Genomic DNA, 21592 nt, shown 5'->3' with positions numbered 1-21592 from the left:
GGCAACACAAGTGAAGGACATAAATGCAGCACCATTCTTTTCTCTCGCTTTGGATGAGTCAACAGATGTAAGCCATTTATCCCAGTTCAGCGTGATTGCATGGTATGCTGTCGGTGATAACACTGTGTGAGGAAAGTCTTGCTGTTTTGCCTATGAAAGAGACAACAAGAGGGGAGGATTTATTCAAGTCTTTCACTGAGTTCGCTAAAGAAAAAAATCTACCAATGGATAAACTTATTTCGGTGTGTACTGATGGTGCTCCGTGCATGGTGGGGAAAAACAGGATTCGTAGCGCTTCTTCCTGAACATGAAAAGAGACCCATCCTAAGTTTTCACTGCATCCTACATCAGGAGGCACTTTGTGCTCAAATGTGTGGCGAGCAGCTTGGTGAGGTGATGTCGCTGGTCATTCGGGTGGTCAACTTTATTGTTGCCCTAGCTTTAAATGATTGTCAGTTTAGAACACTGCTGGATGAAGTTGGGAATAATTATCCTGGTATGCTTCTGCACAGCAATGGGCGTTGGTTGTCAAGAGGGAAAGTGCTCAGTTGTTTTGCTGAGCGAAATCCAGACTTTTCTTGAAATGAAAAATGTCGGGCATCCTGAGTTAGCTAACACTGAGTGGCTCCTGAAGTTCTACTATCTCATGGACATGACTGAACATCTGAACCAGCTCAATGTGAAAATGCAAGGTGTTGGAAACACAATCTTATCCCTTCAACAAGCAGTGTTTGCATTTGAAAACAAGCTGAAACTCTTCATCGAGGACATTGAAACAGGTCGTTTACTACACTTTGAAAAACTGGGAGAGATTAAAGATGCATGCACATCAGGTGACCTTGCTCAACATCTTGATCTCCAGCAGCTAGCAGGCTTCACATCTAATCTCCTGCAGTCATTCAAAGTGCGCTTTGGAGAATTTCTTGAGCGCACTCGTCTTTTTAAGTTCATCACCCATCCACACGAGTGTGCAGAGGACAGCGCCGACCTGAGTTACATCCTTGGTGTCTCCATCAGAGATTTTGAACTACAAGCTGCTGACCTGAAGGCCTCAGACATGTGGGTGAATAAGTTCAAATCACTGAATGAAGATTTGGAAAGACTTGAATGACAGAAAGTAGAGTTGGCGAGCAAACACAAGTGGGGAAAAATGAAAAAACTTCAACCTGCGGACCAGCTGATTGTCTAAACTTGGAACACACTTCCCGTCACATACCACACCCTGCAGCGTGTGAGTATTGCTGTACTGACAATGTTTGGCTCTATATATGCATGTGAGCAGTCTTTCTCACACCTAAAGAACGTTAAGACCAACCTATGATCACGTTTAACGGATGGAAGTCTCAACGCCTGCATGAAGCTTAACCTCACCACGTATCAACCAGACTACAAAGCCATCAGCAAAACCATGCAGCACCAGAAGTCGCATTAATGGTAAGAAGTACTTTATTCATCATTGGTTAGCAACAGCATAACAACGTTATTAAAAAGAATCCAGAGACTTACTGTACTCTGAAAGTGTTGGTCTTACATAAAATACACACATTTACTTGTGTTTAGTGTTAAACATATTGTATGGCTCTCACAGAATTACATTTTAAAATATGTGGCGTTCATGGCTCTCTCAGCCAAAAAGGTTCCCGACTCCTGTATTAGAGTTTGCATACCTTCTTTAGTAAAAGGTCTATTCAAATTACTTGTCTATTTTAAAATTGGGTTGTTTATCATTTTATTTTTGACTTGTAAGATTAGAAGAAGCTTACATGATGTTGTTCAAACCCTTTTTATCATTACTGATTTTCTGTCCAGCCGTCTTATCAGGTATTGAATGGGGCAGGAACACCGTTAACGATGATCACTGAATTGTTTATTACTCCTCTCATTTTGTCGATGTTGGCTGCATGTATTTTGGGGGCTCTGTTATGAGGTCGATGTGGTTGGGCTTACAGTGCAGAGTCATTTTGCGATTTGTTTTTCTGTCTCGTGTCTTTTTGGTTCCTTTGTTCCTCCTTTATTGCGTTTTTCTGTCTTAAATGGATTATTTTCTCGTGTTTTGTTTTAACTCTTTCTCATCCTGTGCTCTGAGTTATTTTCTTAGGGATTGCATCTACAATATGTATTTGAAGTGATCACAGCCTCGTTCAGATAAGTACTATCTTAATTCCTATCAAAATGGAGTCTTTGCCCTAATATAGCTCCGTTTTTCCCCCTCGTCATATAGAGCACATCTATATATATATTCTTGTCATATATATAGCACAGCTATATATATTCTGAATTGAGTAATGCATTGTTAGCTTCATGCAATCCTATGCCTTTTAAAGAAGTTAAGAGGAAATATATATAGGTTTAGAGTTGTCAGTACACAAAACAGAGTTTATTTTTGTATCATTTAAAATTGTTTTTTATACGAACAAGTGTAAATCTACTTTTGCCTCATCCTGTATTTTGCAGCCTTTTATATTTATGCGCATATTCCAATTTTCTGGCATTCTTTATTTCTCTGTGTATATTTGCATATACATTTGAGTCACTGTGTGGTGCAATTTCCTTTACACCTGAAGGAATTCCTTTAGTATTCCTCTTTTAAGGAAGATCTGATATCCATGAATTCTTCCATACCTTTATTTTGCCTTCAGTTTCAAATGATAGTTTTGCTGGGTATGGAATTCTCAGTTGACAGCACCACTAAGCGTGGGGTTTTTTTTTAAATTTTTTTTTTTTGTATTTTTCTGAAGCTGGAAACGGGGAGAGACAGTCAGACAGACTCCTGCATGCACCCGACCAGGATCCACCTGGCACGCCCACCAGGGGCGACGCTCTGCCCACCAGGGGGCGATGCTCTGCCCCTCCGGGGTGTCGCCCTGCCATGACCAGAGCCACTCTAGCGCCTGGGGCAGAGGCCAAGGAGCCATCCCCAGCACCCAGGCCATCCTTGCTCCAATGGAGCCTTGTCTGCGGGAGGGGAAGAGAGAGACAGAGAGGAAGGAGGGGGGGTGGAGAAGCAAATGGGCGCTTCTCCTATGTGCCCTGGCTGGGAATCGAACCCGGGTCCCCCGCACGCCAGGCCGACGCCCTACCGCTGAGCCAACCGGCCAGGGCCAAGCGTGGGGTTTTTCATACTCCGTTTCAAATCAGGTGGACTTCCTCCCTCCAGGAGGCTGCTGGCATTCCTAGCCAGCATGTCTGGAAGAACTATTGTGAGAGCCAGCAGGGAAGGGGCCTGGGAGGGAGGGGAGAGCCCATATTCCACCGTTCTTAGTGGAGGTTCAGAAGGTTTTCATGAATAAATGCTTACAAACGTGTTGTGTATTTTAGTTGGTTTCTAGAATCTTGAAATGGTTGTTTTGGACAGTTTTGTGTGTTTTATCATTGTTCTTTGAGGAGAGGATCTGTCAAGCTTTTCATCAGGCCATTCCAGCCCTATTACTTTTCCCATCTCCGGGAGAGGAAAAAAATCACTCTGGCCCTGGCCGGTTGGCTCAGTGGTAGAGTGTCATCCTGGCGTGCAGGAGTCCCGGGTTCGATTCCCAGCCAGGGCACACGGGAGAAGCGCCCATCTGCTTCTCCACCCCTCCCCCTCTCCTTCCTCTCTGTCTCTCTCTCTTCCCCTCCTGCAGCCGAGGCTCCATTGGAGCAAAGATGGCCCGGGCGCTGGGGATGGCTCTGGATGCAGCAGAGTGACGCCCCAAATGGGCAGAGTATCGCCCCCTGGTGGGCGTGCTGGGTGGATCTTGGTCAGGCGTATGCGAGAGTCTGTCTGACTGCCTCCCTGTTTCCAACTTAAGAAAAATACAAAAAAAAAAAAAAAGGATGGACTCTAACACCAGATTGGCCTCAAATTCTAGTGCCTGCCATTTGCTACCTGCAAGGTGTTGATCAGGTTACTGAACCTCTGGGCCTTGGTTTTCTCGTCTGTAAAATAGGGATGATAATAGTACCTGTCTAATGGGGTTGCTGTAGGAATGAGATGGGCTAACGCACCCTGAGTGACTGCAGCGGAGGGCGGCACACTGTAAACGCTATCCAACGTTAGCTCTTATTATCCGTTCAGCGAGGGCAGGGGCTGTGTCCTCTGTAGGACGTCAGCTACTGTATTCGTGGCCTGGCACCTTGCACGTAGTCAGCTCACCTGAGCCGCAGAGCGTCTCTGCTAAGAGGGGTTTGACATTCAGATGAAGTGAGGGCAGTGCTCAGAGTAGCCGCAGGTGCGAGGAGGGAAGGCCGCAGGGGACAGAGAACAGAGGCTTTGCTCCTTGTCAAGGCCAGACGTTGGTCAGTCTTTGTCTTAGGATCACGTGCGTGTGTTCTCCCAGCCCCAGGACCTGCCACGTTGCGTTTCAGTCCAGGTCGACGCCCGTGGGCTCCCAAACCGTCAATTTAGCACCGTTGCTTCTGCGCCAGAAGGCTCCCAGCATCAGGCACCTCTAGGAATGCCCAGAGCAGCGTGGCCACCGTGCCTGGTTAGGTACTTGCACAGAGGGCAGGGCCCCTGGGGAGCTGTGCTCACCAAGCCCAGGCTGCTGCCTGTCTGAACAGAGCCATCGTGTCGAAGGGGGACTGGTCCTTAGTTCCCCAGTGGACACACCTGCAGTGAACGTATAGTATGGGCTGAATCCAGTTCCCACTCATCAACTGGGTGGGACCCACTTTGCAGGAACGTGTGTCCTGCACAGCTGGAGGCAGTGACCTGGCTTAGCCACCAAGTGCTCTGTCCTGTGCTCAAGAGCAGGACTGCAGGCATCATAAGACAGCGCTGGCCCTCAAGGAACAGGATAGCGACAGCGTGTAGGAGTCTGTGTCAGGCCCGTGGTTGCCGGGACAGGGTGGCAGCAGGGAGCGTTCACTGACCCGGTGGCATTTGAACTGCGTGCTGCTAGATAAGGAGTGAGGGAAGTGGGGCAGGAGGTGTTGTGGCCCGTCTGAAGGGCAGGGGATGAGAAGGAGCCCGGCCAGTGTGGAGTCGTGCACACCGGCTCAGACTCCGGCAGAGCAGAAGTGAGAGGCAGAATGCGGTCAGATCTCAGTGGGTGTGTCACCCCAGGACAGGGAGCGCGGGCTCTCCCGGGTGGCAGTGGGCGTGGCTCTAGAGGTTTAAGCAGAGAATCAGGTGGGATGGATTGAACGAGGTTAGTCAGGAAAGAGGACTCTGGCCGGTGGCCAGTGCAGATGTACTTGGGAGAGTTCAGGGATGAAGGGTGAGCAGCGGCATGGAGACAGGCGGGGTCTGGAGGGAAAACTGAGGGGGAGTGGGAGGAGGAGAGCAGAGGCCAGTGGGACGTGCGGCCGGGATGGCTGTCGGGTTCCTGGGGCCTGGGACCATGCAGATGTCAGCAAAATACTGATGTGCGTGAAGGGAGGGCTCAGATGGGCACCAAAATTGAGACTTCTTTCTTCTGAAAGCTCTATGAACGCTGTGAGCAGACACCGTTTTCTTCTCATCCTGTTTACCTTGGTAACCAGATTATTTTCTTGTCAGCTTATTTGTGGAGTGCATTTCCAGGGGAGGACATAATTAGGTGGCAGTAGATTACCTTGGTATCTAGGATTTAACCCTACCTGTCTGGTGGTGTGTTCCTGAGGAATTTGTCTATATTGGTTTCATACCCTGCCCTGGCAAAAGAGTGTACTCCTGTGGAATTACAAGTAGACCTTCAAGTCCAGGAAGAAAAAGAAATGAAATGCTTACGTGCAGCTGTGGCACCCCACACCATTGCTCTAGCATGGGTACAGGCTTGAGTCTGAGCTTCCTGGTAAGCAAAGCAAAAACGGAAATAGAGCTATTATCATGCTGTTTAATAGCTTTGGTTGGAGGTATCTAGGTTGAGAGAAGCAATAAAAGTTGTTGCTAGGAGAAGCAGAGCTTTTTTATTACTTAACTAAAAACTTATATTGCTGTTTCTTTTTCTTTTTTTTTTAAGTGAGAGGAGAGGAGATAGTGATACAGACTCTGGCATGTGCCCCAACTGGGATCCATCTGGTAACCCCTGTCTGGGGCCAGTGCTTGAGTACCGAGCTATTTTCAGTGCCTGAGGCTGACACGCTGGGATGAACTGAGCTGTCCTCAGTGCCGGGGCCAATGTTAGAACCAATTGAGCCACTGATTGCAGGAAGAGAAGAGAGAGAGAAGGGGGAGATGGAGGGGAAGAGAAGCAGATAGTTGCTTCTGTGTGCCCTGACTTGGAATCAAACTCGGGATGTCTGTATGCCAGGCCAATACTCTATTCACGAAGCCAACCAGCCAGGGCCTCATATCAGTGTTTCTGAAAGTATATACATACATATATGCCATTTGCTACCTGCAAGATGTAGCAGGTAGAATCTACATATATATGTATATATATGTATTTTTTTTCCAAGGATGTTCAGTATTTTTTTTGAAAGATTCCATAGTCAGAAGAGTTTCAAGAACTACTACATAATATATATTTTGCCATTTGGAAATCACTCATAAGTCTTGTAGTAAAGAAACCTGCCTCCCTTCATTTAACCAAAGTTTTCAAAATTATATACTACTCACAAAAATTAGGGTATCAGGGAACATGCAGATACTCCAGTACTTTCAGCCTTTTGTACAGTGCATTTTCACCAGTGAAATAAAAGTTGGTTTTGAATCTCATTTGCATAATCAAACAGCTTTTTGACTTGTCGTTTGCTTTTCTGATGTTCTTGTTTAATAAAAAAAAATCAAATGCTTCTTTTTTTTTCCTTTAGATAATTTTTATTTTTATTTATTTATTTATTTTATAATTTTATTTTTTTAGTGGGGTGACATCAGTAAATCAGGATACATATATTCAAAGAAAACATGTCCAGGTTATCTTGTCGTTCAATTATGTTGCACACCCATCACCCAAAGTCAGATTGTCCTCTGTCACCTTCTATCTAGTTTTCTTTGTGTCCCTCCCCTTCCCCCTTTCCCTCTCCCTCTCCCCCTTCCCCCCGTAACCACCACACTCTTATCAGTGTCTCTTAGTCTCACTTTTATGTCCCACCTACGTATGGAATAATGCAGTTCCTGGTTTTTTCTGATTTACTTATTTCACTTCGTATAATGTTATCAAGATCCTACCATTTTGCTGTAAATGACCCGATGTCCTCATTTCTTATGGCTGAGTAGTATTCCATAGTGTATATGTGCCACATCTTCTTTATCCAGTCATCTATTAATGGGCTTTTTGGTTGTTTCCATGTCCTGGCCACTGTGAACAATGCTGCAATGAACATGGGGCTGCATATGTCTTTACATATCAATGTTTCTGAGTTTTGGGGTATATACCCAGTAGAGGGATTGCTGGGTCATAAGGTAGTTCTATTTTCAGTGTTTTGAGGAACCACCATACTTTCTTTCATAATGGTTGTACTACTTTACATTCCCACCAACAGTGAATGAGGGTTCCTTTTTGTCCACAGCCTCTCCAACATTTGCTATTACTTGTCTTGTTAATAATAGCTAATCTAACAGGTGTGAGGTGGTATCTCATTGCAGTTTTGATTTGCATTTCTCTAATAACTAAAGAAGATGAGCATCTTTTCATATATCTGTTGGCCATTTGTATTTCTTCCTGGAAGAAGTGTCTGTTCATGTCCTCTTCCCATTTTTTTTATTGGATTGTTTGTTTGTTTTTTGTTGAGTTTTATGAGTTCTTTGTATATTTTGGATATTAGGCCCTTATCTGAGCAGTTGTTTGAAAATATAAATGCTTCTTTTTTTATTGCTTCCTATTCATTTTGAAATATCCCCTAATTTCTGTGAGCAGTGTATATGATTGCATAACTCTTTTATTCCCTGTATAATTTTAACAATAACTAAGATTTTTATCTTAACGGCAAGCGTGGTGACCAGTTGCTCAGGGCTTCCTCTGCGTACTTGAGAGCCAGTTGGCTTTCCCTGTTCGGGTAAGGGCGTCTCACTGAGACTAGGAGCGACTGTGCTTCTCTGTATCGCAGTAAAGGGAAACTTTGTTCACCCTTTGTGATAATCGCCTCTTTTCACAGTTGCCATCTCTCTTACTGTGAGTCGGTCGCGGGCATCTCCAGCCCCTGGATTAGTACCTGGCCTGCACAGGTACTCAGTGTGGGGTTTCTCAGTTCATCCGACAGCGAGCCCGGGTCCTGGGGCATATAGCATAAGTACGTAGCCTGCTTCAGTGAAAACGGGTTCCCCGTGGGGAGTGTTGAGTGTGCGCTCGCACGCATAAATTAGTGTGTTAGACAGAAATCTCTTCCTTATGACTGTCTGGTCCTCCGTGCATTTTTGTCAAATGCTAAAGAAATCATCGCACTCCTATTGTTCTTGATGTTTCTGTAATAAAAGAGATGTGGCAGCCCATAAATTGTGACTTGAAAAATTGAAGCCGTTGTGTGGCAGATCCTACACACAGACTGTGAATACCAGTCAGCCTGATGTAAAACTTCCTGGCGGGAGCCCGTACCGCTGGGCAGCCCAGTGGAAGGAAATTCTATTAGTTGTCCCCAGCAGGGCTGGACAAGTTTTGTTTTTCTGTGGCAGACCGCTGAGCTATAGAAAAAAAAAATCAATCATGAGGTTTATAAGTAGGAAGCAATTAAATTTAGAGATTTTTTTTTTTTTTTTTTAAGAAGAGAATCATAAAATGTCACACACATTCTGGTAGGATTGACTGGACATAACATTTCACCAATAAAAAAAATGCTCCCGATGTACAATACTTCAGGGCTGTTTGGGGAACGGAGTTATTGGGAGAATAGATTGATGAGAGAAATGAAGAAACGGTGTGTGGAGGGAAGTGTGAGGAAGAGGCAGGAAGTGGCAGAGACTGATGAGGCCCTGGAAGGGAAGCTGGGGCCCGGAGTCTCCATCTCAGGGGGAATCGCAGGAAATGATGGTTCTTCTGTTAAAGGCCCAGGTACAGAGACAGCTGGTGGGTCCTTGGGATTCTGCCGCCAGCGTGGGCAAAGCCGCGCCGCGCATGGGCGCCCCTGGGCAGGACTGCAGCCACCTCGACGAACGTGGCACAGAGTGCTGCCCCCGTCCTTTGAACCTTGTGGCACACCGTGAGGTGAGAGCCGTCGTCTCCGTGTCACACACAGGAAGGAAGGAGGTGGAGGGGCCTCAGGGTCACAGCGAGTGCGCAGCTCTCAGGATCTGTCACGGTTTCCGTCGCCTGTCCTCCCCCGCCCCCACACACACCGGTGCTTCCGCTGTGCGCTGGCTTTTCACCGTATAACGCTCACTGTGCTTTTAAAGAAAAACGGTTGTGAAATTACACCCATGTATCTATCCTGTGGTCAGAATCCAGGCTCAATCATTCCGTCAGAAAGAAAGCAACGTTGACTACATTGATCTCTCCCCTCCTGACCTGTGAGCTGGGCTGGTGACCTGTTTGCCCCCAGGGCAATTTACAGGAGGTGTTTCTTTGTCATTTCTGTGACCTGGTTCTGCTGACTTGGGCTCTGGGTTCACCAGTGACTGCCTTTGTGGGCCCTGTCCTCGGTGCCTTGAATTACTCGCTCCAAGGAGCTGCTGCTCAGATAAAAACAAAACCACATGCCTCACACCATGAATTTGCTGCTACGGCCTTCCCGGGGCTCCAGTGCTCCTGGGATCCAGTGGTCAAGCCTCTTCCCCTTTACTGGCCATCGGACAGGAATTGAAGCTGGGTTACAGTTTACTTTTCATGGATTAGAAAATCCAACACGCTTGCCCTAAAGTTGTGCCCGGGATGACCTTTGTGTCAGCAACAGGAGTGCTGCACAAACTCGTTGTAAACGGCCAGCACCTTTATTACAGACACAGGAATACGTGATTTCCCAGGCTGGATCAGCGGAGTTCAGGGCCGGATCCAGCCCACGGCTCGTGTTTGTTCGAGTCTGACTGGAACACGGCTGTGCTCCCCGTTTGCAGGTGGCCGGTGGATGCTGCTTTTGTGCTAGGATTTGTCCGGTAGCTACTACTGAGACCACGTGGCCTGGAAGACTAAAATATTAGCTCTCTGGCCCTTTGCAGAAAGAAATGAGCCCATCCCCATTCTAAAACTGTGGGTCCTTGGCGTGACTGCAGAGTTGAAAGAGGTTGACATCTCCTGGTCTGCTCCCGCACCTGCTCCCTGCCAGGGGCCCTGCTGCCAGGCATGTGGTTTGAGACTCCAGCTTCCTCTGGGTCCTGGGGGGCTGGAGGGGGGGCGGATGGCCTGCTGGCTCTGCCATGGCCCATGGCCCATGCCCCACAGAGCAGAAGAACTTTACTTTAGAGGCATCTCTGACGCGGACACCCTCCTCTGACGGCCTGCCCGCATTACCCTGCTGACGCCTCGTTTCTCAGCAGTTCTGTTGAAGTGGCTGCACGGTCAGTTTCTTCTCCTGCCAGACTCGCAGCCACGGCCGGGAGGATGTTGCTGAGGGACGGCTCCTGCTCCGGAACCGCCCTTGGCTCCCCATTGACTTCCAAATCCAGGGCCGACCCTCCGCCTGTCTTCCAGACCATTTGATGTCAGAGGACTGCTCCCAGTGCTCTGTGGTCAGAGGCTCTCCTGTCCCCGGGGGCTGTCTGAACTTCCCTCCCACCAGGCCACGCCTCCTCACATCACTGATCTTTGCCCTGGGAGTGTTGTGGCAGCCCCCTTCGGTGCCCTCACGTCTGTGACACCGCACTTCTTCCGTGTGGTGCCCCAGACGTGGATTTCTCCACATACAGTGTGTTCTGGTTCCCGTTGGTCCCCTGCTGCTCTGTCCCAGGCCCCCGTGTCAGAGGTTGTGCTGGGGACTGTGTCTTTCTGCTGTCCTGAGACCATGAACCCCCACTGGCACGGTCTCCCGGTCAGGGCTAGGCTGCCTGCAGGTCCTGTGGAGCAGGCTCCGTGCGCAGAATCCAACCAGAAGTCGCACAGTGTGCACATCCGTGAGAGTGTCCTTTTTATGTGCACCCTCTGTGTGCTGGCTGTGACCTCAGAACACGCACCCAGGCATGGTCCTGCCACACAGATGGGGAAACAGGCTCAGGACGGTGGACGGGGCCACGAGCTGTCAAAGCTCGATGTTTCCCCCCCTTTTAAAAAATATTTTTAGGCCCTGGCCGGTTGGCTCAGTGGTAGAGCGTCGGCCTGGCGTGCAGGAGTCCCGGGTTCGATTCCCGGCCAGGGCACACAGGAGAAGCGCCCATCTGCTTCTCCACCCCTCCCCCTCTCCTTCCTCTCTGTCTCTCTCTTCCCCTCCCGCAGCCAAGGCTACATTGGAGTAAAGATGGCCCGGGCACTGAGGATGGCTCTGTGGCCTCTGCCCCAGGCGCTAGAGTGGCTCTGGTCGGGACAGAGTGACGCCCCAGATGGGCAGAGCATTGCCCCCTGGTGGGCATGCCGGGTGGATCCTGGTCGGGCGCATGCGGGAGTCTGACTGCCTCCCCGTTTCCAGCTTCAGAAAAATACACACACAAAAAAATTTTTTTTTAAATGAAGGCTTAAAATAACATGCAGTAAAACGGACGGAGTGGGTAGATCATAGGTGTTTTAAGTCGTTGCGTTGTAACATACGCATACATGTGTGTACCCACCACCTGTCAAAGGCAGATTTGAGCCTGCGGCTGCCCTGCTCCAGCACCACGCCGTCCTGACCAGGCGCACTGCCGCAAACAGCCGTGCCTCCACATCCCCTCCGCGGGGTCCGTACAGTGTCTGTGTGTCAGTGTGTCTGTGCACACACACCGCTGCCTGCCTGCGTGCTGCAGTCACCTGGGGACCTTTGAAAATACTCCTGCCTGGTGGGCTCTGCTCTCACAGGTGACGTCACCCTCCTGGTGGGGTGGGGGCGGGGGGGGGGCAGGTGCGCTGTGTTTTAAAAGCTTCCCAGGTGATTGTAGTTCAGGCCCAGGCCCCATTGCACGAGGCAGGATAAGAAAGAGGGCTCACGAGAGCAGCCCGACTTCCAGGTGCTGCTCTTAAGAGCTTGGCTTCTGACGGTGTTCCTGCTAACCTGGGCCCTTTGGAAGAGTAGCCATGGTCTCTGATGCCTCCTGTCTTATGACATTTGTGATGGCACTGAATTGACGGTCTCCCTTTGGGGCTGGATCCCCATCTCTGCGGTCGGCCTGCTGGACTTCCAGTGCCCTGAGAGGGGAGCCTTCCCAGGGTGCGGCCGCCTTTCCCGCACGCACGGGAGGGCGTTTCTCAGTGAGCTGGAGGTGAGCCAGTGCTTTCAAGTTTGTATCTGATTTAAAAGAGAAAAACAAGCTCTGTCATCCTGAGCGGGGTGGGCTTGCTGCAGAGAGGGAGTCCAGGGAGCCGTTCTCACAGCAGGGCCCCTGGGCACCGCCTTCGGCCTCCCCTGGGGAACTGGTTGGAACACTCGGTTCTTAGACCCATTCCAGACCTGCTGGTTCACACACTCGGAGGTTGGTGCCAGGCAGGCTGAGTGAGAGCCACTGGGTAACTTCACTGCCACTGAAGCCTGAGAGCCGCAGCGCAGGGTGGCGGGTGAGTGCGGGCACGGGCCTTGTCCCACCAGCGGTGTGGGCCTCAGCCCCAGGTGCTGCAGAAACCCCGGAGCTCTACCTAACTTGATACTCCTGGACCTCATCCCAGGGTTGGGGAATCTGTTTTGTTTTGTTTTTAACCAGGTGCTCCAGGAGATTTTGAGACGCAAACCCATTTTATATATATAGATATATATATATATATATTTTTTTTTTGACAGAGACAGACAGAGAGAGGGACAGACAGGAAGGAAGAGAGATGAGAAGCATCAATCCTTCGTTGCGGCTCCTTACTTGTTCATTGATTGCTTTCTCACATGTGCCTTGACCGGGGGGCTGCAGCAGAGCGAGTGACCCCTTGCTCAAACCAGATGAACTCACGCACAAGCTGGCACGAACCTGGGTCCTCCCCGTCCCAGTCTGACGCTCTGTCCACCGCGCCACCGCCTGGTCAAGCCGCACGCCCGTTATTTTTTAGTTGTGGCAGAAACCTGATGAACGTTGCCTTCCTATAATAATAACTTCCTGTTCACTTGGGGCAAGGTGACGGCACTTCCTCTTTTGTTTTCCTCCTGGAATTTTATCTTCTCGGTCTCTTAAAGATCAAGAATTCTGCCATCAGTTCTGTTGCCTGTTCAGTAAAGATGGTCGTCCCCTTTAGCATGCGTCTTCCTCATCAGCGGGTTGTCCGTGGCCACGTAAAAGCCACGCATTGGCTCTACGGCTTTGTGTGTACTTGGTTAGTCCATCTTCTCAAAATCGTGCTATAAGTGACTGAAGACATTAGGCTCTGATCTGTCTGCCCCACAAAGCGTGATCCGGACGGGCGTCCTTGAGGCCGAGTCAAGGAGGTCAAGACCCTCTTCCTTCCTGTGCCCCCTGCGAGTCACCCTGCCAAGAGCAGGCTCGAGGCCGGAGGAGAGCAGCAGGCTCAGGCGACATCTCTCTCTAAAAGAGCTGATCATTTTTCTTTTGCTGCTTCTCCCCTCCTCCACCCCACCCTTATCCGTCATATAAGTGTCCATACTTGTGTGATACTTTATGACAGGGCACACCTGTGGATACACTGCCGACTATGCACGTTGTTAAGCCCCGTGGCAGAGATGGAGTGGGGCTTCTTCTCACTGTCCCACCTGCCCCCGCCCTTCCTGCCACTTCCCCTGTCCCTTACTCTCGTGGTGGAGGTCACCAGGCTGCAGTGTTCCCAGGGGACTCTGCCTAGCTGTGTCCCTGTCTGTGCCGCACCTGGCCTCTTCCGGGCATCCCTCGGGACTCACCACAAAGGCCTGGGTGGAAGCCCGAGCACCCTCCGCCCGGGCAGCCGGGCCACCTTCCTGGGGGCTCCCTCCAGCACGTGGACCTGTCACAAGCCTCTGGTAGAGCACACAGTCCATCCTGTTGGCTTGTGTCTCAAAGCAAAGGGCTGAATAAACGAGTCCTTTGTTTGTACTGGCCCAGAACTTTGAGAACTTTGAGGGGAGTATTTGAAAGCCGTTTTCATGAGGCCAGGACCCGCTAAATTTCTTTCCTGGACAATTGCAAATGCTTGGTGTTTGAAAAAGAATAACCTAGCCATGTAACTAGTGCTGAGTGAGCTGTGGGCTGCCTTGAGTGGGTCGGAGAGCACAGTGGAAAGGGGAAGCAGGGCTGGAATGCAGGGACAGAAGTGCACAGTGATGTCCTGGTGTTGGTCACCTGTGGGCGCCTGGGCCAGCATCAGGACACTGTGCAGAGCTCCCCCAGGGCCAGAGGCAACGCTTGGACTGTGGTCAAGTGTGTTCCTGTGTCAGCGCCACACGGCTTGCAGGATCACCTGGGGGGTCTTGAACGAAATGCTGGGGCCCAGGCCTCTGCAGACTGGTCAGAAACTGGGAGGGCCCAGGTACCGGAAACTTTTAGTGCTTTCTGAGTGCGTGGTGAGCCTCGGGCTAAAGGAGCCCATTTAAATGTGTGCAGTTGGAAGTAAGGCTAAGAAAAATTTGTTGTTTTATAATAAAAGTGACTAGAACAGAGGTGTGCTGGTTATCATAGGTGTACACAGTGTGTGCACATGGGCACAGGTGCCTGGGCATTGGGGGGGTGTGGACGTGGGGGTGTTGACAGGAGGGCGCATGTTTATACATTTGGAGGAAGGCTAGCTCCATGGGGCTCCCCCTTCTCCCTTTCTTTGGCAGCAGCCTCCCTGATAAGCTGACAGCCGGTCTCCCCAAAGATGGAATTCTGCCTCCACCGTGCTCAGTTATTTCCTGGTCGTTCCATTGCCACTGTATCGACTCGGCCCTTTCCTCTCCTCTCTTCTTTTAATAACAGTCAAGCTCTCTTTCTGCTGGTATTCATTTCCTCACTCCCCCCCCCCATTCATTATCCACATGACAGCCCTCCCTGGTGTCACCCTTAGGCTGGCAAAGCCTTTGATGTCCCCTGATGACCACAGACACATGGTCAGAGCTAGCCCTAGCACTTACACACGTGTGCTCTTGACTCCTGACGCCAGCCCTGCGGGCTAGCACCTTATCCCCAGTTTGCAGATAGGGAGGCGAAAGCAAGGGGAGTCTTGTGCAAGGTCACAGACTCGGGGCCGCCCTGGCCCCGCACCCCTCTGCCTCTCCCCCCACTCTCTCTCCTCTGGGGTAGAGAAAGGCCGCTCTGTAGGAGGGACTTTGCATCCATTGTGTCTCATCTTCACATCCATCCTGGTAGGTAGACATTATTCTCATTTCGTAGAAATCAAGGTTAAACGCCTCGCCCGAAGTTGCAGAGCTGAGAAAGGAACTACCAGGTGGGATTCAAACCAGGTGTTCCTCTTTCCATGACCTGCATGTGGTTGTTTCATTTCTTCAGGGCGTCAGCTGTGGCCCCTCCGGCCCACCTTTCCTGCTCTGTGCCCTTCCGTAGTTAAGTCATGCCCCCTGACTTCTGCTCACGCTGTTCTCTTTGCTGGAGAGTTCATCTCTCCCCAGCGGGGGCTCTCAGACCCCCCCCCCCCACGGGCATGTTTGTCTCGTCTTGCTCACGCACCTTGTGTGGAATGTGTGAGCGGCAGGAGAGATGGGCCATTTACATTCTCTCCCCCCTCAAGAAGCCCAGAAGTGAAGCGTCTCCTCTTGACACCCTGCCCCATGTGACAGTCGCATCATGAAATGTAACATCTGGTTGCTTTGTGGGTGGTTGGGTCCAGGTGCACCTCTCTGCTAGGGGGCATCCCTTCCTTCTTTTTCTATCCTTTGTGCCTAAGGCCTTATCGGGCCAACAGCAGATAGTAAAGATTTGCTCAACAAATGTAAGACAGACAAGCGTGCCAAGGTGGGGGCAATCGTAAAAATGTCCCTTCGGTGGGGCTAGCGGACACAGAGCAGTCGGGAAGGCATGTATTTGCCTGGTGTCCTCTAGGGACACCCATATTGCTTGGCCATTTCTAGAAGAAAGCGAAGAGCTAATGAGTATCCTGATGAGCTCGTCAAGCTCGTAGTGTTCTGCCTTCTAGGTTTTTGTTTCGTTCTGTTTGTTTCCTTTGGGGACGCTGACCTCCTGGCGAGAAGCGCCTGGCTCCTGTGCCCTCCCAGGATGGGCTTTACAAGCAAATTGGCTGTAGTTGGGAGCCCGTAACAAGCGTTTTCACAGGACACGCGGGCCCTAAGTTGCTTTAGAGGAGGGGAAGTCATGCTCCCTGAGTAGAGGCAGAACCTTGCAGGGTGGAAAGGGGCCAAGAGAAACTTCTTTGCTAGTGAGAAAGTTATTTATTTATTTATTTATTATTTTCTTTCTTTCTTTCTTTCTTTCTTTCTTTCTCTCTCTCTCTCTCTTTCTTTCGTCTCTCTCTCTCTCTCTTTTTATTTATTTTAAATGAGAAGAGGGGAGATAGAGAAACAGACTCTCATATGCGCCTCAACCGGAATCCACCTGGCAACCCCCCTCCAGGGCCAATGGTCTGCCCATCTAGGACCATTGTTCGCAACCAAGCTATTTTTAGAGCCTGAGGCAGAGGCTTCACACAGTCATCCTCAGTGCCCATAGCCAACACGCTCAAATCAATCGAGCCATGGCTGTGGGGCGGGGGGCGGGAGGACAGGGGATGTGGGAGGGGTGAAACAGATGGTTGCTTCTCCTGTGTGCCATCACCAGGAATCAGACCTGGGACTTCCACATGCTGGGTCAATGCTCTACTACTGAGCCAACCAGCTAAGGCCAAAAGTTAATTCTTTAATCCAGTAATAAGGGTTACAATACTAAGTAAACGTGTTTTAGACTCTTCAGGTTTAAATCGCCTTGCACATGTGTGTTTTTTGCATCTGTTACAAACCTCCAGGTGGGAGGGCTGGGAGGGGCAGGTGTGCCAGGAGGCCAGAGAGGGTTTCCTCCATGGGGTCCACCGGGATTGACACGGAGATTTTGTTTTTGCACCTGCAGGTGAGCGTGCTGACCACCCTGGAGCGCAGGTTCAACCTGCAGAGCGCAGATGTGGGCGTGATTGCCAGCAGCTTCGAGATCGGGAACCTGGCGCTCATCCTCTTTGTGAGCTACTTCGGGGCGCGTGGGCACCGGCCACGCCTCATCGGCTGCGGGGGCATCGTCATGGCCCTGGGCGCGCTGCTGTCGGCCCTGCCCGAGTTCCTGACCCACCAGTACAAGTACGAGGCGGGCGAGATCCGCTGGGGTGCCGAGGGCCGCGACATCTGTGCCACCAACGGGTCGGGCAGCGACCGGGGGCCGGACCCTGACCTCATCTGCCGCAGCCGGACCGCCACCAACATGATGTACCTGCTGCTGATCGGGGCCCAGGTGCTCCTGGGCATCGGTGCTACCCCCGTGCAGCCCCTGGGCGTCTCCTACATCGATGACCACGTGCGCAGGAAGGACTCCTCGCTCTATATAGGTAGGGGCGGCCCCGGCCTGGGGGTCCACACATGGCCATTTGGTGTACCATTCAAAGTTGGTGATATTGAGTAATTTTTTTTTTCTGCAATGGGAATTTTGTGCTGGAAATGGATATTTCGGAAGAAATAAGTCATGTGTGAGTTTTTAAAAATTATTTTGTGCTGTACAGTTTCTGATATTTTATACTGAAAAGGGTGGGAATCATTTGCGGGTTACCAGGTTCAGAAATATCGAAGTGGCGGATTGCTCGAACGGCAGACGGAAGTGCTAGGTGTTTGCAAGGCGGCATGGACACCTGGGTCATTGGTCGCTGCTTCTGGGTCCTGCTATGTGGTCATTTGTAAAGTGAGGGCCAGCCTACTTAGCTTCTCCATCGCTTGGTTACCAAGCATAGTTTTGCCTCCCACAAGCCATTGGATTTAGATGACATGTACCCAGTCACTGAGCACTAAGCTTTGAAAAAAAAACTACCTCTACCTGCGGGAGCTTTGTGCCTTCGCCAAATCAGTGTGCCTTGAGAGATACTCTGGTTCATTCTAACGTGGTGGTTTGGGTTACCGTATCATCTGCACAGAAGTGGACACGAAGCTTTCTACCCGCCCAGCTTCCAGGACACGCTGCCCGAGCTTTCTGAGCCAGGAGGGTTTGGCAGCGTCACAAACCTGACCGCTGATTTTCCTCTGGGGCCTTTCTGTCCCAGCTGTGAGGAGTACGCTTCTGGTGAACGAGTATGTTGCAGGTGTATGTTTCGGCCCTTGATAGACAGGCTCAAGGTAACTTGGGAGCCTGGAACCCAAAGTAGACGGGAAGACTGCTCAGGCCAGAGACGGCCAGCCCCTCTCCCCTATGGCCAGAGGCTCCGTAACTGTGTCCAAAGCTGGGTGCGCTGGGGACAGGGGGCTCAGGAAGTCATTGACATTTTGCTACTTTTCAAGCTTGAGTGGAAGCCACTCCCTGTGACCCTGTTGCAGATTAGGACATGGACCAAAGCGTGTATCCAAAACAGGTTCCTGATGTCCAGCCAGACAGCTGGGCTCCGATGTGACGGATGTCACCCGAGGACTCTGGGAGAGAGGCTTCCTGGCAGGGACGGGAGCAAGTAGATAAATCAGAGCTCAGAGAAGGAAATGGAGAGTGAAAGGCTGAGTTCCTGTCTCTGATGATGGAATTAAGGAGAAAAATGTCTCCCCAGATTCCCTCTTCAAGTCCTGGAAGTGCTAAATCACCGCTGCTCGGGCTTCCTGCCCGGAACGGAGGACGCAGAACCCCCTTCTGGAAGTCTGTGCTGACAGGCTGGGCGATGGGGTTTCCCCGAGGTGGGGGAGGGGGCCTGGTCTGTGTATCTGAGGCTGTAGGATGAGGAGGCATTTGGGTTTCGGGTGTGGGAGGTGGAGCTGGGGCAGAGGGGCCTTCTCGGGCTCTGGGCCCGTATCTGTGGGATTTGCAGTGAGCTTTCGTTAGGAAGACTGTATGGGCCAAATTTCTACTTGGACGTTCTTTTCCTCTGTGGTAGTTAAGCTGTCAGCGAGCATCTGCTCTTTGCATGGTGCATGGATATCTTGGTGGCTCTGGCCCATCTGGCCAGATTCCAAAACATGACAGCATAGGACTGTGGAGATGGACCCTCTGGGTGTCTCCTAGCTGGTTTCATGGGTCCATGTTTCCAGGGAACAGCAGAGAGCAAGCCTTCTGCACAGACTGGCCTCGGTAGGTGGCCCTGAGTTCCATGCATGGCTGGAGTTCTCCAGGAGCAATTTAAGAAGGCCATTGTATATGCAGAGAGCATAGCCGCTCCATTCATTTATTATGCGGGTCATAAAAAGTATTAGTGATCATGAGGCTATTTTAGTGTTTATCTGCTGTTCCTGAAGCCACTAAATTTGCCTTGGGAAGTATTTGGGGAGCCCCATGGATGGAATCGATATGAATTATGGCCTCTTAATTCCAGAAGGGATTGGCGCCGGGATCGTGGGTGTGACCACGGACCCACCAGGGTGGAATGGCAGTGTGCCTCCGGGTTCCAGCTCCTGACAGCGAGGATGGGGGCCCGCCACCAGCCGTCCGGTCGTGTGCCCACAGTGCGAGGGCGCATTGGAGACCGAAAGGGTTAGAAATACCGCGCGTGTCACACGCAGCTTGTTTGCAGCTGGCCCTTCCCCTTGGATGTCAGCGGGGAAGGGGATGAAGTCACACAGGGCTCGAGCTGTGATCAGCGGTGACAAGACCTGCCCCTGGGCTGCCTGCCTTGGCGGGTCGCCAGATGGGTGCCCTCTGCATGTCTGTGGCCATGTCACTGACCCCGCTGCAACCAGGGGGGGAAGTGACGCATGCTGTCTTGAGCTAAGCTGATCTCCTCCACTGAAGTGGCTATTTGCTTTGGCCTCTGGTGGCCGAGCCACTGCCAAGCGCCCAGATTCCTCAACAGGCCATTCACAAGGGGCTTCTCTGGCCGGCGCCGTTTCTGCTTTGGGGCAGGAGCCAAGGGGCTCATTACCGGGGACAAAACCCAGTGAACGGGAACGCGGCTCTGCTGGCAGGCCTCTTACTACAGCACAGTGAGGAGCCAGGCCTCAGGGCACGGCGAGACAGTGACCCGTGGGTGACACATGGCATCGTTCTAGAGGGACGCATGAGGCAGCGTGGCAGTGGAAACCATTCGGTAGGGGAGGGGAGGTGTCCAAGAATTAACCCTTTGAGAGGCCACTCATTGCACTAATCCATGTGGTGACCTTCCCTTAGCCCGCTTTTCTTAGCAGCCCTGTTTCCCCAGGTTCAAAACAGGGCATGTTGTCCTGGAGGCAAGAATGAGTAGCCAATGTCACGGACTCGCTGTGTCCTTATGGTAGGTCGCTACGTCAGTTGATTGTTGACCGGTTTTTCCTTTGAGGAGAAACAAGCCAAGATGAGAGCATGTTAAAGATTTTAGAAAAATAACTTTATTTCTAGTTTTAAAAAAAAAATATTAACACTGTTGACATCTTGGGAAGTATAAAGAAAGAATAATTAGAAAATAATTACTCTTAGCTTCATGCTTGGGTAAAGTCTTTTTTGTGCATCGGTACTCTTTTCTACAAAAATGAATGTGTTTGTAATAAACAGGCACTTTGCAATTTCATTTCTTGTTAATATTTCATGAGCATTTCTCTGTGTCACTAAATATTCTTTTGTGACGTTATTACTGCGTATTTAATATTCCCCCATGAGTACATGCCTTAATATTTAATGACATGGGTTTTTAAATTTTTTTTTAGTGTTATAAATGAAGCAGACAGTACACTGTGGTTCTGGGAGTTTAAGTAACTTGCCTAAAATAACTTAGGTGAGTGGGGCTGGGCTCTTGCTCAGAGAGTGGCATTTCTCTGCAGGTGTATCTGGATTCTGTCACATGGCTGGCTGGGTGGGGGTTCGGGGGCTGGCAGATGGTCCAGGGAGTAAAGTGCAAGGCAGGGCATTCCACAAAACAGCCTTCTTGAAAACTTTGGGACATACAAACCATAGGAGCCAGGAAGGTGGGAGGGGAGCAGTGTGTCTCAAGGCCTAGGGAAGAGGTGCTGTTGGGATGGAGAGGAGGCACCGAGCCCGGCAGAGGGGTGGGAGCGGGATGGAGAGGGAGGGTGCTTTCTGCTACGGTTCCGCTTAGGGTTCCGCAGGAGGTGGTGCCCTGGTTCCTGGTGCTGTGAGGACAGATGGGCGCAGATCAGGGAGGCTCCTGAGGCGGGGGCCACTGCTGTGCTCTGTGTTCTGCTCACCTCTCTGAAAGCGTGGGCACCATACCCCTCGTGGCTGGTCATTCCATTTTAAGCCATGACAGCCATTAGGAAATTGTCCTGAGGTTGACTTAGAAATCTGTCTGTCTCCTGACAACTTTCCACATGCTGGTTCTGGTTCTGGTTCTGCCCTCTGGGCCTGGCCTGAAAAACTGGGATCCCTCTTCCGTGGCTTGGTACTTCTGCCAATGGCGGGGCACCACCCTCACGTGGGCGTGGAAGGGACGCCTGAAACTTAGCTCTTTTGTACTGGGACCTCTGTTCTTCAATGAGGTGGCTTCCGGCCTCACTTCAGCCACCATCTCCTTCTTTAAGACGGTGCCGAGGATTGGGGAGCTTCTTAGCAGGGGACAGAAACTAGATGAATGGCTGTGGGGCCTGTATCACTGTGCTAGGGTTGCCAGAACGAAACACCAAGGCCGTGGCTTCAGTTTCTCACAGTCTGGAGGCTGGAAGTCCAAGATCACGGTGTCGGGGAGCTTCCTCTGAGGCCTCTCTCCTTGGC

General features: G+C 50.8%; 1 protein-coding gene across 2 annotated transcripts in view; it reads left to right on the top strand.

The window, feature by feature from the left end:
• Positions 1 to 21592, top strand: part of SLCO3A1 (solute carrier organic anion transporter family member 3A1) — a 278228-nt gene that overhangs the window by 46681 nt on the left and 209955 nt on the right. For both annotated transcript variants that reach the window (XM_066238910.1, XM_066238909.1), the window contains exon 2: positions 16853 to 17318. In XM_066238910.1, the coding sequence (XP_066095007.1) occupies positions 16853 to 17318 (466 nt within the window). The remainder of the gene's footprint in view (positions 1 to 16852; positions 17319 to 21592) is intronic.

The sequence above is a fragment of the Saccopteryx bilineata genome, chromosome 7 (assembly GCF_036850765.1).
Source record: "Saccopteryx bilineata isolate mSacBil1 chromosome 7, mSacBil1_pri_phased_curated, whole genome shotgun sequence".
NCBI classification, from domain to species: Eukaryota; Metazoa; Chordata; class Mammalia; order Chiroptera; family Emballonuridae; genus Saccopteryx; species Saccopteryx bilineata.
The sequence above is the reverse complement of the archived record's forward strand: the minus strand, read 5'-3'. Positions and strand labels throughout refer to the sequence as shown.